General features: G+C 35.9%; 1 protein-coding gene across 2 annotated transcripts in view; it reads right to left on the minus strand.

Annotated features, from left to right (window-relative positions):
• KCNAB1 (potassium voltage-gated channel subfamily A regulatory beta subunit 1) overlaps positions 1-17,264 on the minus strand; it is a gene marked incomplete at its 3' end in the record, with an annotated part of 148,654 nt that overhangs the window by 44,255 nt on the left and 87,135 nt on the right. For both annotated transcript variants that reach the window (XM_083364606.1, XM_083364605.1), the window contains exons 3-6: positions 10,932-10,969; positions 9,340-9,419; positions 6,135-6,179; positions 4,351-4,395 (exon numbers count right to left, since the gene is read on the minus strand). In XM_083364606.1, the coding sequence (XP_083220732.1) occupies positions 4,351-4,395; positions 6,135-6,179; positions 9,340-9,419; positions 10,932-10,969 (208 nt within the window). The remainder of the gene's footprint in view (positions 1-4,350; positions 4,396-6,134; positions 6,180-9,339; positions 9,420-10,931; positions 10,970-17,264) is intronic.

A 17,264-nucleotide genomic window follows, 5' to 3' on the forward strand; every position in this document is an offset into this window, starting at 1 on the left:
GAAGGAAGGAAGGAAGGAAGGAAGGAAGGAGGAATTTTTTGCTTGCTATCTCTACTCTTAATGTCTCTACTGCTCAATAGGATAAAAGATGCAAAGAATCAATGTTTCTGCATTGCATCTATAATAAGCAAACCAACTCTTTTACTCATCAAATTCTCCCAGAAATTCTACTCTGACCTCCCTTGTAAACTCCATATTTAAGCCAAGCTCGACCCTTCGCATGCCTTTTTTGTTGCAGTATCTGTCTTTTGGAATCCATCAAACCACCCATCGCCCATCCTGAAATTAGACTGGCCAGAGTCCTGCTGGCTTTTTGGAAAGCTTTGAAGATTGGGGTTGGATTGATCATTGCCCATCAGATTCTTTGTGGCAGATTGTCTTCTTCTTTTTTTTATTGAAAAGTTTTAAAGTACATTTTAACTTTAACAATCCCCCCCTCCCCCCACCCCTACCTAACCCTCCCTATCCCTCCCACCCATTCCCCCCTCTCCCCCCCCCCCGACTTCCCAGAGCTAAATACAGGGTATAAAAACAAAGAACAAACATAAGCATCCATATGCTAACAATAATAAACTATTAATTCTATCACCCTCTAGCTCATATAAAATGATTACAAACAATATTAATATTACATATAAAAAGAAAAGAAAACAGAAAAGGAAACCTACTCAAATGCTAAATGAAATTTCTTAATCCCATATTTATTCTGAATACAATCAATCCACTTTTTCCACTCCATAATATAACGTTCTTGCGAATGATCTTTCAGGTAAGCCGAAATCTTTGCCATTTCCGCCAGGTCAGAAACTTTTAGAGTCCATTCTTCTATAGTCGGCAATTCCTCCTTTTTCCAATATTGACCTATTAAAAGTCTTGCTGCTGTGATTAAGTTCAGCATCAACTTAACGTCCACTACAGTAGTTTCTGTAATTATGCCCAGCAAAAACAGTTGCGGACAAAACTTTATCCTTTGCCTAAAGATCTTCTGCGTATTCCACCAAATTTTTATCCAGAAAGCCTTAACCTTTTTGCAGGTCCACCATATATGAAAATACGTTGCATCTTCGCTTCCACACCTCCAACATTTAGGCTGATAATTCGGATACATACTTGCAAGCTTTTTAGGGTCTAAATGCCATCTATAAAACATTTTGTAAAAGTTCTCTCTTAAGTTTTGGGCTTGCATAAATTTTACGTTCCTCACCCAGATCTTTTCCCACGTGTCCATTGTAATAACTTCTTGAATATTCTGAGCCCATTTTATCATACTCCGTGGCAGATTGTCTTCTTGTTTCAGTTGTCATAATAGGTATTTAATTTGCATTATGACTTTAAGTTATGTTAGCCACCTCAAGTTACAATATGGAGATAGATGGTCATATAAATTGAATTAATAATAAAAATAACTTGATTAAACCAAAACCTGATAAACTTGAAAAAAGTATACATTACTGAAGCTCTCTGTGTCTACAGATCATGGTGCCTATCCAAAAATAGGCATTCTTTCAGGATGCACCTTGCAGCATTTAGGATGCACCTTGAAGCATTTTTTAAAAGCAAAAGCCATCCAGCTTTGAATAATTTAAATTAATTTATATTAATTTATATATATATATATATATATATATATATATATATATATATATATATATATATAGAGAGAGAGAGAGAGAGAGAGAGAGAGTATATATATATACACACACACAGTATATGTGTGTGTGTGTATATAATATAGTATAGTATATTATATAATATAGTATATTATATTAATTTATATTAATTTAAATTCTAAAATTGGTTTTGGCACTTTGTAGATCATTTTAACCAGTAAAATTGAATGTCAGTTTTATGACAGAGGAAAAAATTCTTTCCTTTTTCATTTATCCCTATGTAAGGGAAGAAAGAGAGCAAGTGAGGAAATGAGTGTATATGAGAGCAAGCTGGGCTCCATTTTAATGAAAGAAAATGGTCTTGATTTTGGTCTTGCTGCAGGAAATGTTTTGAGCTTAATGCCCACGGGTGAGCCAGATATTTTTAACTCTCTTACATTTAATAAAATGCTTTCATTTCTGCAAAAGTTATTATTCACATCTATCCTGTTCCCCAACAGATAATACGTATTACACGGATGAGAATTCTGTTCCCCAAAGGTCTTACAGTTGAAATTATGCAATTAAGAAAGAGCAGCGGAAGACATGTGGTTATCATTTAATGTTCAGAACGTTTAAGATAATATGTAAAATAGAAGATATTGTAGTTACAAAATACTGACATTCTATTGGTGTCACTTCAGACTACCGGGGTACTGGGAAGAAGCTGGGAAACAAGAAACACTTGTTTTTATAAAAAAGATATTTATTGCTAGTAGAATAATAGAATCTCAAAAGCCTACCCAAGTCAATCTCCCACACAACTTCTACTTAGTGTGATTTAAGGTGGAGTTACTTTGGGTCTACTACTCCTGCTTTTCTCCTCCACAAGACTCAAGAATCTGTTCTGTAATGGTCTGGTTTCTCCCTGTAACTTCTGCTGTGTTCCTGAGGTCTATTAGGCATTCCTCCGACTGCTTCATCTGTGACTCATTCTTCTGCTCCAACATGAAATACATGCAGAGTGATGACACCACTTTCAGTCTATTTAGATGGACCAGTCCTCTCCCTTCCATTGCCATCCCTCCCAGCCCTAGTAGCCCATTTCCAAGCTGCCAGGGCTTGAAGAAGCTAGTAGAAGAAGGGGTGGGCGAGATGTCCTCTTATACTGCAGCATGTATTGGCATGTCTGAAAAGCAGGCAGTTTGTGCAGGTGGTAGGTCATGGAGTGAAGTGGGAACGATCATACTTACACCACGCAGCCCTTCAGCATCAGTCAACTGATTTTTTTTCAGGCTACTTTTAAATGTGGGTTTAGTGACCTTCTGAGAGGGTGCTAAGCTCCTGTTCAGACTTCTTCTGAAGATAGATTTACTGCTCTTCAAGAAGAATGCTGCAACTGTGCTTGAAAGGAGCCCAATGGACATATGTCAAGGGTGTGGGGAAGTTGCTTAGTGCAGGGGGAGAGCTTCCTCCTACAGTAGTTCCTCTTACAACCATTCCCCAGTGTATGTCAGATATGAAGTCTAATTTTAACCACTGGCTTGGGGTTCTTCTGAAAGATCATACAACAGCTGACAGCAAATGAGATCTTTATTAACATCTAGTTGTAGACCTCAGTCAGAGGTCCACTGAAGTAAGGGAAAGGGAAATGGCTCTCGCTCGCTTCATACTTCTACGTTACTGCTAGTCTAAAGGTCAAATTGGAAACTTGCTGAGTTCAGGAAACTATCTAGTTTGAAACATTCACACTCTCCTACAGCCCCCCCCCAAAAAAATGGATCTGAAGGACTATGTACAGGGACTAGGGGCAAGGGAGAATGCTTGCACCAGCCTAAAGCTTCAAATGTAACTTTGAATGATAGATAAAGTATGTCAAATTGCAACCATAGCAAAGCTTCCACAGTTTGTTGCTCATTTAAGAGGGGAAAAGACTATCTTGAGCTGGGAACAGCCAAGAATAATATTAAGTTGCTTGAGATATGCACAGGATGAGATAAAAGCAACCAACGGAGGGAAAAAAGGATGTCAGGACATGTTTAGCTATTGTTAGGTACAAATGGGGAAATACCCCATGTTTCGTTGAGATATTTCTGTGTTCAACAGAACTATCTTTTTGTCAGTATTTCAACATTTCTGGGACTCTGGACAAAGAGTCAGGTTTGTGGTTTATACAATTCAATGCCATATTTGATTCACACATTTAAATCTTCAAATGAAATATTACATTGCCAAAGATGTTGCATTTGAATTTTGAAAATAGACATGGTACCTGATTGTGAAATTTCAGTTCCAAAGTTTTAGTTTAAAGCTGTACTTTGTGCAAAAATTTAACTTTAGCAAATTTTCTCTGGATACCGGTAGATCTAGACTTCAAGTGCCTTACAGATCATGCTAAGTCCTAGTTTTTGACTACCCAAAAAAGGGATTTTGAAGGTAGAATGTAAAACTGGAAAGAGTATGGTATCCCTCTCATTAACTAAGAATCTCTGATAAATTTTCTTTTTCCAACATCTGACATCTTCTCCAAATATATTTACTGAGAGAATGACCAGTTTTAAAATCAAAAGGTTTGCCTATTTTTGGGGTGGGTGGGTGGGTGGAAGAAGCCAGATTAGCGCCTTGACCAACCAAAATGTAATACAGTAGTACCATGTCATGTTGATACTTATTACATAAGCATGTACTATATAAATACAGCACAAAGCTAGAGAAATATATTATTTCCATAGCAAAGGAAATTACAGTACACAGTACTTACTTTCCACCCCAGTAGAGCTTTGTTGTAATGACCAGAGTTGATCTCCTAAACAAACAAAGCAAATTCAATTTCAATTTTGTTCAAAACAGATTCCTTAAGAAATACCTTTGCAGTCCCTGGTTTTTCCTAATGCAGCCTCACCTCCTACACTGCCAATTTAAGTTATGCTTCTAAACAGAAAGTCATCTAAAAGACTTAGTGCAATTGCTAACATTATGACCTCTACATGGTAAAGTTGCAGGGTTGTGATTGAATGCTCAGTCTAAATCTTTTCTTTAGAAAGCATCCATAGTATGAGAGATTTGAAAAAAATAGAGATACCTTATCATCACGCCAAATATCTAAAAAACATGCTGAAGCAGCTACAGAATGTTCCCATTTATCATTGGCAATGAATTTGTGCAACATTTGACAGTGCCCATGGAATCCCAGAATAAAATAATACTGTACTAATATAATGGTGCAATATAATATACATCATTCTTTCTTTTTTCAATTGTTCTATTTTTTTCCTTTTATGTTCAATGTTATTTAAAAGTAGTATTAGTAATAGTAGGAAGTAATAAGAAGCAGCAGCAGCTGTAGCTAAAATTTTGTATGATTCTCTCATGAGATCTCTCAAGATCTTGGAAGTAAAACCACTTGAATCACAGAAAATATAGTATTTCAGCCATTTGCTTCTATCAGGCACCTGAAAACATTTTGGATCTATGTTATGTACTTTGGCTTTTTTCTTCTTCAAAAAGAGAGTGAGAAGTTTCTTCCATTCTTCACTGTTTCCCTGAATTTTGTTTTTAAATCCCATTTATATCCCGCCCTTCTCCGAAGACTCAGGGCAGCTTACAATCTAAACACAAATCAATGTCATATGGCTGATGTGATCTCTCTATAAAGCACACAGCATGTTGGGCTTTTTAAAGTTTAAAAAAGTGAAAAAGATTAAGTGAATTCCACTTCCATCTTTGTTTCAATCTGGCAAGTGTTTCTACATATATATATATATTTATTCAGTAAAAAAGTACTGGTCTGGAAAAACTACTCTGCACAAATTGGCAGCAGAAAGAAGCAGATATACCTCCAATACTGGCACCTCCCTATCTGTAGTACTTTCAGACAGGCACTCTGGGGTGGATATATGTTGGCTAGTTGAACTGGGATGAAGTCAGTGGGCTTAGAAAAGTAAAGCTGAAGGGTACCATTCTTTTATAATCTGCTTGCACAAAGGGGAAGCAAATTCTGACAGAGAGCTATATCAATGTCCCACAGGCAAAGTGAGAGAATGGGTTTAACCCTTAAATATCCTTCCCTTCCCATTGCTTGTGAAAGCAAAGACAGGAGAAATTGCAACACTACTGTAGACATATACATAAAACATTATTATGTTACCACATTGCTGTTTATTTTTCTATAAACTGAAACATGCATTAAATCAGGACAATCTCAATAAAATTGGGACCCATGTAAACCTAAATAGAAACATGGAAAAGCTAAGTGGACAAGCATCTTTCTTAGTTATTCAAAGATATCTTCAAAACTTTGCCTAGCTTCATAAGGGCAAAGTATTGGAAGTATTCCAGCTTCTTAAGCAGAGCATCAATAGAGCAGTTGGTAGAAGTTGGTCTCGTTGGTCTGTTACAGAAATAGGAAGCTCAGAATTAGCCAGGCTTGGATGTAAGATCAGGTCTGCAAAGCCTTAAGTAACACAACTACTAGGTTCTCCAAGTCTGAATTATTCTCCACTCTACAGTTAACATAAAGAGCATATAAACAACAAAACATCCTACCTCCAGCCTTTCTTTTTGATAATGTTTCCCAAAATAATTTCAGCCCTGCAACAATAAAAACATTTACAGATCATAAGTATTTCCAAAATTCATTTAACAAGCTCCCTATAGCCATTCATTTGTTTCATTATTCACAGTATTTGCATATGTGTCACTTCTTTGGGGGAAGCTGTATTGGTTGACAATTTGTTTCCAGGTGCAATTCAAGGACCTGGTTATCACCTTAAAGCCCTACATGGCTTGGGGAGATGTTGTATGAAGGACCACTTCTCCAAGGTTATCTCTATCTGGCTCACCAGAGTGGGAAGGCAGGACATGTGAGTCCCATTTCTTTAAAAAAAATACATTTGGTGGGACCAAGGAAAAAATCCTCTTCTATAGTGGCCCCTCCTTGAGGAAGATCATTCCTCCAGAGATACAATTGGCCTCCACCTTGTCATTTTTCTGAAAGACCCTCTAGATATGGTTCTGTCAGTGGATTTGGAGACCCTGGCTTAATAGCAAGCTGATCAAGTGGCTTGTTTAATTGGATTTATCGCTGCTATGGGGAGAAGGGTGGGTTTTTAATTTTGGCATTTTATTGCCGTCTATCGCCCACAGTCACAGTATGTGAGTTTGGCAGCTATATAAATTTGTTTAATAAATATAAATAAACACAAATCCTTGTTTAATAATTTTTCATTTCATACAAAGAAAGTTTGAATAGATCATCTGTTCCCACACTTTTTAAAATGCAATTAATAACTTTAGTTTTAGAACAGGGCAGAAATGAAATAAACATTTAGCTGTACATGCAGCATAGAAGTCTTTCATCAATTATAACTTCCTTCCATCGAGTTCACCAAGGTATTATGCTATGGTTTGAAATTCTTTGGTTTAGAAACAGGGAGGGAACAGAAAATTCTTTGTTGACTTGTATAAAAGGAGGAATGAAGAGCCTGCAAGAAAGGATGAAAGATTGATGCAGATCTCAGCTTATGGCAGAGAAGCAATATAAATATAGATAATAAGACACGTGGGAACCAATGTTTTATTTTTTTTCTCTCTCTCTATTTAACTGAATCATTTTGCTCTGTCTCCAAATGTCATGGCAGAGTTTGTGTCCATGGAGAGCAAAATGTCACCATTTTTACTCAGAAAATAGCATCAAATCATCTGGCCACAAAGGCAAACCAGTCTGTGGTGCCTTGGATCACATCTGCAGGATATGGAATATTTTTTTGTTGTGCTCAAACTGTCATGTGGAATCTTAGCACTTCCCCCCACCCCAGAAAACAGTCTTCCAACATTCTTTTACCTCTTAAGTAAGCATCTCCATTTTAAAGTTCAAAGTCTTTTGTTTTTGGCTTAAATGGAGATGTTGAAACCAGAGATTAAAATCTAGAGGAACCCAGGTTCAGAGTCAATATTATACACGCCTGGATGCATTTGAAGTTCCTAAATAAATTCAGAATGCATACAGAATTGCAGAAATAAAATGAATGGAGATCCTGAGAACTGAGATAAATTCAGGCAAAATGGGATGTCTCTGTGTATATGTTTTGTCTGTGTGTATGTAAAGAAACATAGATGAAAATGGGGTAGGCAATAGAATATGGACAGAATTTCCCAAGACCACTGAGCTATTGCAGAAAACTCCTTTGCTTTATGATGGTGTCAATCAAGACAAAAGCTGTGCATGAGTTTGGCTTGGTTGTGATGGTTTCTTTCTGAGTTCTGCCTGAGTTCTGTCGGCTACCATGGTCCAGCTTTTGCAGCCATCTGTCAGCAGGCCCGGAGAGAATTTACAAAGAAATGACTATTTTTTTGAGATATTTTGTGAAACAGTTTGGCTCAAGGCAGTTTCCACTACTATATTAGCAGAAAGGAATTACTGTAATCCTACTAAATTGGATGAAGTGAATCTCCTATCCCTCTCATATAATAAATGAAACAAATCCCTGGTTTTCTTGGCCGAAGAATAGCTACAACCATACATATATATACATGTATATACACATGCACAACAGTAGGTGAAATAGGTTGAAGCTTGTTCAAACCTGTGCAATGAAAGTCACAGCATAGAGCTTTGGCTTTATTTGGTGTAAGAAATAACACAAAGAACATGATTTATGACAGATTCCCATCAAGCTAGTACTTTTCATATGGTTTGGATTTCAGCTCACATAATCCTCAGCCAGTATAACTAGATATTATAGCAGTTTTATAAAACTATGGAGATGACTGTGTCCCATTTTTAGATTGGCTGGAATTAGTGGATGAAATTGGCAGTTAAGAGGGATAGGTTGAGGTGAAATTCTGGAATATACTGAACTGCTACTGAAGCTAGTAGGATTTCTCCTGTAATATATGCTATGATGAAAATGTCTATGGAGATTCTCAGTCATCCAAGGTCATAGCTGCCTCAAAGATGCTCTTTTCTTGAGGCAACTGGACTTCCTTGTTTTTCTTTGAAGACATTTCACTTCTTATCCAAGAAGTTTCTTCAGCTCTGACTAGATGGTGGGGAATGGAGATTTATACTCCTTGCAGACAGCTGGTCATTTGCATTCTTTTAGAGAGTCGTTGATGTTACCTGGAAGTTTATCTGTGTCATCAGGGTCACCTGAGTAGTGCAAATCAGTGTGGAGCCTTCTTGAAACTGCTGGAGATAGACAATGTCATATCCTTCCCCCTCTATTGAGAGAGGGCTGTTCAATTTTGTCATAAATGACTTCTTTGACCCTACTTTCAAACCAGTGGTCCTCTCAGTCCAAAATGTGGACTTTGCTATCTTTGAAAGAGTAGCTTTTGTCTTTTAAATGCAGATGGACTGCTGAATTTTTCCAGTTTCCAGTTCCAAGACTGTAGTGATCTGCTTAACAACTGTGGTAAAAATGGGTATAAAATCATGCTACTGATTTCTTAACTACTGTATTGCTTAGCCATGGAAACTCTGGTTACAGCTATGGTCATAAGTTGAGGACTACCTACAATTCTATTCATCCATCCATCTAATATTGTTGACATTGATAAACAGCAGACCTCCATGTTTTCAAACAGGTGTTTCCTAGCCCTATATTCAGAGGCAGGATTAAATGTGGGATTTAAAAAAATGAATTACAGTTCAACCACTGATCCATATGGAGCCTACTTGCAATGCCATAATATTTAATTGAGAAATAAGATCTACCTATGATGGAAGAATGGAAACACAGATACTTACTTTCCAGCTGCATATACCTCTGCTGTGTCGAAGAGATTCACACCACTTTCATATGCAATGGTCATTAGCTGTTCAGCCACCTTTTGGAAACAGAGACATTAAATTAATCTTATAAATATAAAAACTCTCTGTCCCCAATCTTCCAAATTTTGCAGGAATGACTAATAATGAAATAGTTTTCCAGAAATAAATCAGAGTTTAATACCAAATCTAGCTTAATTTTTAAATCACGGACAATGGACAGAATTTAGAATTCAGGAAAGTACATTGCTACTATCTCTTGCCAATACTCACATTTTTGAACCTGGGATTTTTTTCCACAGAAATTCCAAGTAGCTAAGTACATTCATTTTCTAACTCAAGTTTGAAACTGCTTATAATTACCTTCAACTCTTAAGCTTTATGTGATATACAATGTACATTGCAATAAACAGTAATATTAATAGTTAATAATTGTTTATTAAATCAGCTTTCTTATCATATACATAGGTTTTCAGTCATGAAAATGTATGCTACCAATATATTCATTGGCATTAAAGAAATCATTAAATCAGTGAGAGTTGATTTCTCCTACAGAAATGAATATAACATTATAACTTAAAGTGCTATTGGTATAAATCATAGGGGTCATCAGAAGTTGGAGTGGCTAGGAAACCAATATGTTCTATTATGTGATAGTGATAGATCATGTGTCTAAGAACAGTCATGGCTGAGAGTCAGGATTCCCCCATTCGCATTTCATTCTCTCAATAGCTTTAGTACCGTGGCTTCAGAGACATGTACAAGGCACAGAAGAGGTAATTTTAGGTGTCCTGTATCTGCAGCAAAAAAAAATGTAAATTATATTTTATCTGGAAATGGCCCAGCAATATTGGTCTACGCTTTGGTATGGCATGCAGTTTTCAGGAGCTGGACAGCAGGAAAAAGGCAAGGCCATTGGCAGTTGCAAATAAGGAAAAGGGAAACACTGAGAAGATCAGATTGTTGGGGGCAATTAAGCTGACTTTGTAATAATGCCACTTGGGGTGTGTGTGAAAGCCCTAATAAGCAGGCATATACATAGAATGAAGGCTACTGCTAAGCTTGTAAGCCGCCCTGAGTCTTCGGAGAAGGGCGGGATATAAATGGAATTTAAAAAATAAATAAATAAAAATTCAAGGTTGGTAGCTAAGAGGAGGTAATGGAAAAGGCTGCATGTAGGCCATTAAGGAAACAAGGAGGAAGGGGAGATACACCAGTCTTGTCAACTAGCCCTGTAAAATCCCTCTAGATGTTTATTTGGCCAAACCCAGAACAAATCTGCTCAGCTTTAAAACATATTCCTGCTATGACCTCCATGTTACCTTCTTTGAAGACCAAGTTTGCCAAATTTAAACTAGGTTGCTATATTACCATAGATGAAATGGTATATATTCAATTAAGAGAAATGAGGTTTTTGTTGTTATGATCATGCTTTGCCGTATCCTGTTTCAATTTATTCAGACTTCCATGACATGGCTTTTCATTTTAATGAAAACATTAAAGTGATGTATTTATTTCTAGATTACTCAAGTTCTGTTTTCTAGGTTGTCATTAAATGATGTCTCACTCACCTCGTCTGAAATTTGACCTCCAAAGGTGACCCAGGTCCCTAGAAAGAAATGGATATTTATTAACATTTAGGACATTATTTTCATAAACCAAAATATATTATAATTAGGAAATTGTTCTTTATGGGATCTCCTGATGTTTGATTTATTGGGGATCCATTATCTTATGAGATAATATTTCAATGATACTGAACTTTAACCATTGTACTAGCTGACCATCTCCAGCTCCCTAAACAGCTTCAACTAAGTAGGGATTCCTTCCTTTTGAACAGGAGACGAATGAAAATGCCTTGGGATGATGTGGATGTTTCCATACCAGTAGCATGAATAGCTCCGGGATCAATGCCAGATTTGATAAGCCTCATCTGTGTTTGGGAGCTGAGCTAATTTATTTCTAACTCTTCTCTGGTTTTTCAAAAACAGCAATAAATTTGGCATTTTCCTCTGATGTGCTGCAATTTAGCCCCCATTGTAAATGGTGTTATTTTTTCCCACTGGGGAGAACTCTTGTCACACTATGCTTTATGAACTCAACGATTACTCTTCCTTTTTCTCCAGTTCACCAATTCATTCCTGCAACTTCTCTTTCTTTGTATACATTGGAATGGATTTTTCCTTTTCCCAATCCATCTGCTTTGGCATCCTGAAACCGATCCCTGCTCATGCTGACATGCCATCAATGCCTCTTCGGAATTTGCATGATTTTTGCAATGCAACAGCAGAAAGGCGGCCATGAAGCCTTTGGACATTTCCGTTTCATGTAACTGATCTTCCCTTATGCCATGGTTTTCTAAACTAACCACAAGAGAAGTGAACAGAAATAAAGTCACTGAAAACATGCACTGCTGTCTGTGCTAAAAAACAACAACCAAACATGCTATTTTCTTGTGTGTGGCAAGGCAATAAGGGAATTTTTGATATTCTAAAGTCAGTAATAATTTAGGAAGTAGAATCTGATTATATGTGACATTCTTTGTATCTTTACCATTAGATTCAAATTTGTATCATATTTCTCTTCTTTTTTTCACAATAGATAAAGAGTACAATCTATTTGCAATAAATTCCATGAAAAAATGGAATTCTACAAAAGCAAGCCATTTCCACAAAAGTGTTCATCTTTTAAATTAATAAACAAGTAAAATATTTACCTTTCTCAAAGTGCGAAGTTAGCACAAGAAAACCAAGCCACCTCACCAGAATTAACTAAAAATATCCACATGCTTAAAGTACAGATCAATTTTTATATTGAATTTTTGTACTTATAAACAAAGCATACAAATACAGCAAAATGTCTAATACATTTACCATATAATTTTATTGTAGCATGGTTCTAAAGAACACATGTTTATGGTTTTCTACAATTCAAGTTTGTATAACCTGGAAGATGGCAATACATACACATATTACTTGGTTATTTTCACAGGTAAATTTTCTGAATTTTCCCAAAGGTGCTTTTTCAAAAAGGCAACTGGACTTTCTTTGCTTTTTCCTTGAAGATGTTTCACTGTCATCTCAGTTCTGATGCTTCTTAGATGAAAGCAAAACATCTTCAAGGAAAAGCAAAGAAAATCCAATTGCCTTTTGAAAAAAACACTTGTGGGACAACCATGAACTGGATGACCGAGAATCTCCACAGACTTCTGAATTGTATTATTCAAGTATACTTGCAAGAGGGGCTAACCAATTCTTCAATTATTTCTTTCACAATAACTTTCCTTGTTCTAAGCAAAGATTTTTTTTATATTCAGTATCTGCCATTGAGGGAAAAAAACCCTTCCCTTGTTTAATATATAGCGATAACAAACTATTAGACCTTGCTGATCAGTAAAAACTGAAATAGCCTTTGTTTCTGTTCTCACCGGTAAGCTTTACAGATTGTAATGTGGAAAGCAGAATGCTGAAGTGTGAAAAATTGAATTAAAACATCACCCTTTGCACACTGTTACCTAGTTACCATGTCACTTTGATTCAGTCACAGTTACAAGGCAACCTCAAAGATGCCAAATTCAGCGTAGGCACACTCTTAATATATAAGCATTTCAGGGCTTGAACTGGGGGAAATGTGAGGGAAATTTTATGAAGCACCATTTCTCAGGAGTATTGTGATGAGTAACATAATATCATTTTGCTGGCCCAGAAGCATCTCAAAATTCCACATTGCAGGTAGTTCTTGACTTATGACCACAATTGAGCCCAAAGGTTCTGTTGCTAAGTGAGACAGTTGGCAAGTGAATTTTGCTCTATTTTATGACTTTCTTGCCACAGTTATTAAGTGAATAACTGTAGCTCTTAAGTTAGTAACACAGTTGTTAAGTGAATCTGGCTTCCTCATTGACTTTGCTTGTCAGAAGGTCACAAAAGCTGATCATGTGACTCTGCAACACTGTCATAACTATCATAAATATGAACCAATTGCCAAGCATCTGAGTTTCAATCATGTCACCATAGGGATTCTGCAACTGTCACAAGTGTGAGAAACCATCATAAGTCACTTTTTTCAGTGTCATTGCAACATTAAACAGTCACTAAATGAACCGCTGTAAGTCAAGGACTACCTGTATTTCATAGGTCCCAAAATGTATTTATATAGCTTATAAAATATATTAATAGACCAATATATGATCAGGATAGGATTATGGAGACACTTAATGGAGTTAATTTAGAAAACAAAATAATCTGTAGAGTTGAATAAAAATAGTATGGTAAATAAATTAACATCTCGTTCTTCTGTGGTCAACTTATTTTCCAAAGCACCAGAAGGCAAGACAAGAAACAATGGATGGAAACTAATCAAGGAGAGAAACAACGTGGAATTAAGGAGAAATTTCCTAACAGTGAGGAGGACAATTAACCAGTGGAACAGCTTGCCTTCAGAAGTTGTAGGTGCTTCATTACTGGAGGCTTTTAAGAAAAGAGTGGATAGTCACCTCTCTGAAATGGTATAGGGTCTCCTGCTTGAGCAGGGATTTGGACTAGAAGACCTCCAAGATCCCATCCAGCTCTATTCCAATTGATTGTTTTTAGCGGAATAGTATGATATTAAGTATCAACTAAAATTCTGAAAGATTTCTACCAATTTGAATTGTCGTTTCAAAGCTTATCCACAAAGGAAGAAAGTAATTATGATTTTGCTTGTGGTTCCCACAAGATTTGTTTTTGCATTTGAAATGAAGATATGATTTTTAACATTTATTTCTTCCGGTGACTGTGGCACCTCCAGATATATTGAGACTGTGTGTTTGATAGAAATTCCAGACTATGGTCATATTGGTTACCTAAGGTTGGCTGAAGAAAAGAACACTAAAGATGGACAAATGGAAATGTTTGTCCAGTATCGCATATTCTCAGCTATCGCTATTTCTGACCCACATTCACATTCATTTATGGATATGTAAATTTCTATGGATTATTGTGCACAAAGTCATTTGTGGATATATTACATCCAATTTATGCTAATATACGGTACATATTTTTTGCAAATTCATTTTCCTAATACTTTTCCAAAACATTCTTATGCATATTTTGATGAGTAAAGTTTATTGCAAAATGTAAAAAATACAAAACCTGAAGCTAATTATATTCTGGCAGATATACAAATTCAGTAAGCAAAATAGCATGGCATATTAGGGTGAATTAAAGAATTTCTGTGCTATCTACAGAATAAATGAATGAAACAACTAGTGTTAAAGTGATTGACAGAGCAAATGTAAAAAAAAATTAGCACACTGAAATGAAATGATACTAATAATGATAATAAAAATATGCACAATGCATGCTTTTTCCAGTTCTAAAATTCACTTTCACAGATTCTTTAATTCTCTCTGAAAGAGGCAACTGGACTTTCTTTGTTTTTCCTTGAGTATGTTTTGCATCTCTTCCAATAAGCTTACAATTACAATTCTTCTTTAAAGACAACTTTATTTTCAATCATTTTCATTATGTTTATTTCTAAAATAACATATTAGCAAAGGAAAGAGATAAATCTTAAACCAGCTCAAAAGCAATTTAAGAAAAATGGTTATGAACAAGACTTTAAATTTACATATGGAAGCAAAGGTAAAGTACAAATGCTTTTGTCCACAAATTAGACTATGAAAATCCAGAGCGTAAAAAGTGAGCATATTAATTGATTGCTTCCATTATTTGTACTGACATATTGAGCATAATAACCACAGAGAACATATACTCTGTTGATTAGTTAGTGGAGGAACCATGATTATTCTAAGATACATAGCAATGGAGTTTTTGTAAGGCTATCTATATTCCTCTTAACATCCCTTGGCTTCAGGGAAAAAGTTTTCCCCATGTTAGTGGTATTTTCGTGCAACAGGGGATTAAATCTACATGTCTCAGGCAAAAGTATGTGTTTTTAAATCCACAAAATGGAATTAGCCAACTATTATAAAAGGGACTCTCAAGGCAATCAATTAATATTTCTGAAACAATATCAAAGGTGATTCTGAAACAATATTATAGCCGCAAGATGAATAACCTGATTCAAAATCATTATCACTATATACAAATGGACAGCTAGGAGATTTAATTTAATTTACTTGATTTAGGCATCATCCAACTCCAAATGACTCAGGTGGCTTTTTTTGGTTTATTTTAGTGATCGGCTGGCTTCAATTTGCAATGGCACAAATGAAACTTAATATTTATAGCCTGAGAGTGAGTAAACTAAAGTTATACTATGTATAATAAAAGCCTGTGGAGACAGCAACCACTGGGGCACATAGCTTAATGAGTTGTACATATTAATTAACATTATGTTTTGTGTCATAATATGTATTGTTTTTAATGTCAACCATGCCAAGTGTTCTCTCCTTAGACAAGCATCGGTACTCCACGCAGATTGATATATGATACAAATGAGTATAGTATAGTATAGTATAATATATTTATATATGATTATAGTTTAATAATTGTAACTTGCTAGTAAAACATCACCAAAATTGTATATCGGGTCACCCTACAAGGCATATTATCCAATTATTTTGGAACTGTAAGCTGCCTAAGGTCATTGCTTGAGATGGGTGGCTATAGAAATTGAATAAATAAACAAACAGTTCTCCCTTCTAGTTTCTTCTAATTATATTTTCTGAGATTAAGAAACCCTGCCCCATCAGATCTCCAAAAACGGCACAATGCAAACTGGAGAGGAATAGACAAGAGGAAATTTGAATTAGATCCCTATGATAGATAGATAGATAGATAGATAGATAGATAGATAGATAGATAGATAGATAGATAGATGATAGGCAGACAGAGATGATAGACAGAATCAAGCATAATAGTGTTAAAGAACACAGATATAAACACCATGAAAACTATTCTATACCTTTTGTTAATAAAGAAACCTAATTTATCAACACAAATGAAATAAGGTCATCTATTTGGATTTCATTTTCACACTTTGAGATCTTATTTATTTAATTTATGCCCACCAGAATCAGAAAGATTTGGGATTACTCCATCACTGAACTGCTATTTCCCACTAGCACTACACTACAATATGTCTTGAAGAAATCTTCTTCCACACAGATTTGTTAATCTAGATCACCATGCCTACAGCTAAATCAATAAAAAGATAAAACATATGCAGCAAAGCAGCTTTGGGACAACCATGACCTGGATGATTCAGAATCTCCATAGACATCCAAAGTTAGCTTTCATTTGTAAGGCTTTCAAGGATTTTAGATTTTAGATTTAGATTTTAGATTTGACTCAAAAAAATGCTGAATTAGAAGTTAAGGTATTGGAGAATGAAGACAAAGCGGACAGAGAGTTAAGCCTTGTTCAGTTTCACCAGATGCAGTATGCTATCAGAATTAGGGGCTTAAAAGAAAATGTTAAAGAAGATTTAAAGCAGCTGATTTCTGAAGCCCTGGAAGCAGTATTGGGTCAGCCAGCATCTGAAATAAAGGGATGTATGGATAAAGTTTTTCGTGTGAATTCATGGATTGCCAGACAGAGGAAGCTACCTAGAGATGTGGTGGTTTACTTTACAAAGAGAGAAATTAGAGATGAAGTTATTCAAGCTGCCTATGATACTAAAGTAGTGGTTGCTGATCAAGAAGTTTTGGTCTTAAAGGAAATTCCTCCAAAGATTCTAAGGAGAAGAAAGGACTTTGCATTTTTGGTGCAGGAACTTAAACAACGTGACATAAGGTTTAGATGGGAGATTCCAGTTGGGCTGGTGGCGATGCATGAAGGTAAAAGATATCGTCTGGTTACTGTGGCACAGGCGCGTGAATTCTACAATAATGTTCTAAAAGCAACCCCACTATCACTTCTGGAAGCTGCAAAGGGATCTGGAGAAGGAAAACCTCAAGA

The sequence above is a fragment of the Vipera ursinii genome (assembly GCF_947247035.1).
Source record: "Vipera ursinii genome assembly, chromosome: 5".
Classification (NCBI taxonomy): Eukaryota; Metazoa; Chordata; class Lepidosauria; order Squamata; family Viperidae; genus Vipera; species Vipera ursinii.